Source organism: Daktulosphaira vitifoliae, unplaced genomic scaffold, assembly GCF_025091365.1.
Source record: "Daktulosphaira vitifoliae isolate Bord-2020 unplaced genomic scaffold, ASM2509136v1 Scaffold_1, whole genome shotgun sequence".
Taxonomy (NCBI): Eukaryota; Metazoa; Arthropoda; class Insecta; order Hemiptera; family Phylloxeridae; genus Daktulosphaira; species Daktulosphaira vitifoliae.
The window spans coordinates 78,978,823-78,980,754 of NW_026099572.1; the positions used below are offsets into that span (position 1 = coordinate 78,978,823).

The window sequence follows — 1,932 nt, forward strand, 5'->3', positions numbered from 1 at the left end:
TAAAATCAGTGATTAAAAAATGAAACTTGGCACAATAGGGTCGTAGCATAGTTCAGTCAAGTATAGACGATATTTTTCAGTGATAAAAATCACTATCATAAAAAAATCTTCAATGCAAAACTTAAGATAGTTTTTAATTTTTAGAAGGAATTATTAGATTATTCTAAAATCAAGGTTAACACCTATTTCCTTAATTATGCCCTAATTTACAATATTTTAATACAAATTATTAGTAAAAAATGAAATATTTAGTTTAATATCAAGTGAATTAGTTAATTTATATCTAAAAAAAGTAAAAAAAAAATATATATATATATAAGAATATATAATATATACACTATAAAAATGAATAATCATAATTAAAAATGTTTTTATAACACAAAACATACAAATTTTTGGGACATAAATTATATGTTTAAATGTGATTTTGGTCTAAATAAGTTTTTTATAGAGCGTATAAATTTTTATAGTATAGTCGCTAATTATAGAAGGAATAATTTAGTTAGAAATTTATAATGAAGGTACGTAAAAATTAACACATTAATAATAATTTCTATTTACTTTAATGTCATGTAAGTACAAAATACAAGCCCAAGTAAAGGTTAAATAATTATAATATACATAAGCTTAATTTATCGCATTTTTATAAGTTAAATATTTTTCAAAAAAAAATTTTAAAAGTCATGTAATTAAGAGTATGTTGGTTTGTTTAACCGTTTCCTAAAAGTAGAAATTGTTTTTTTTTTTAAGAAAAGAACATGTCAGGTATTTTTAAAGAAGTTAAAATATTTGGTGTGACTTTCCAGTGTTGATAAAATATTAAGTAGATACACTTTATTAAAGTAATTAAAACAAACAGTATAATTTTATTGCAAATTATGAACATAAATATAAGAAATAATTAAAATGATTTGTGTAATCATGCAATTGCACTATTTAGATATACCGGGAATTTTGTATCCACCGGGAATTTGAGGAGGCTTATACCCTGATGGTATTTGAGGAGGCTTATACCCTGTTGGCATTTGAGGCATTCCACTAGGCATTTGAGGATTATATCCTGAAGGTATTTGCGGTATTTCATATCCTGCAAACTCAGTTGGAGGCTTGTAACTACCACCAATATTTGGAATATATCCTTGAGAAGAGCTACTTGAAGAGTCTTTTGCTGACACTGAAGATTCGACATTATTTGAACTGGCCGCAACGTATTGTTCGGTTGATGGACCGTATGTCGATGGACCGTATGTTGATGCAGGAGGTGTTGATCCTGATTCAGGGTTCGAATTTCCACTTTGACCAATCAATTCTTTTAACTTATCAAAATATTCACTATATCTGCTTCGTTTATCCAACAAACCTACAAATTAATTGTAAGGCAAACATTTTCATTATAACTTAATAAATTTAAATATTATATTTGACAATATTAAAGAAAGGGGTGATGTTTGAAGGTTAGCAGAATGGTCCAGCTGCCTTCCATGATTTTTTAGTGCCGCTCCAAAATTAAGTAATATTTAATTGTACAGTGTACAAAATCTTGTCAAAATTCAACTAGTTATACTTGGTAAATATACACAATTATCGAATAAGAGTTATTTAAACAATGATTTTAATAAACTTGAATTTATTCCTACAAATTTACCCGCATTTCATACAATTTTATCCATATTTTTAAACAAATTTCAATGTCAGTTAATTTATTCTTACTGTGTTATTTACCAAAAATGTTGTGTAAATATCCATGTAAAATTATTATCAATGTAGCCATTTGTTTGTAAATTTGATGATTGATAGGCAACAATCAAATAAGTCCATTTAAAAAAAAAAAATACCTTGTTATTAATTTTAAATATATATAATTATTTAGCTTCGATGCGAAGCTGAGAAGGTATTAATTTTACCATGATGTGTTTTTTTTTTTTTTTTTTT

The 1,932-nt window shown here is 25.7% G+C and overlaps 1 protein-coding gene across 1 annotated transcript in view; it reads right to left on the reverse strand.

Moving 5' to 3' along the window:
• Positions 1–808: 808 nt before the first annotated feature.
• The window catches only part of LOC126894074 (uncharacterized), a 2,891-nt gene continuing 1,767 nt past the window's right edge, over positions 809–1,932 (reverse strand). Inside the window, exon 2 of the mRNA XM_050664755.1 lies at positions 809–1,360. Within this exon, the coding sequence (XP_050520712.1) occupies positions 933–1,360 (428 nt within the window). The 3' untranslated portion in view covers positions 809–932. The remainder of the gene's footprint in view (positions 1,361–1,932) is intronic.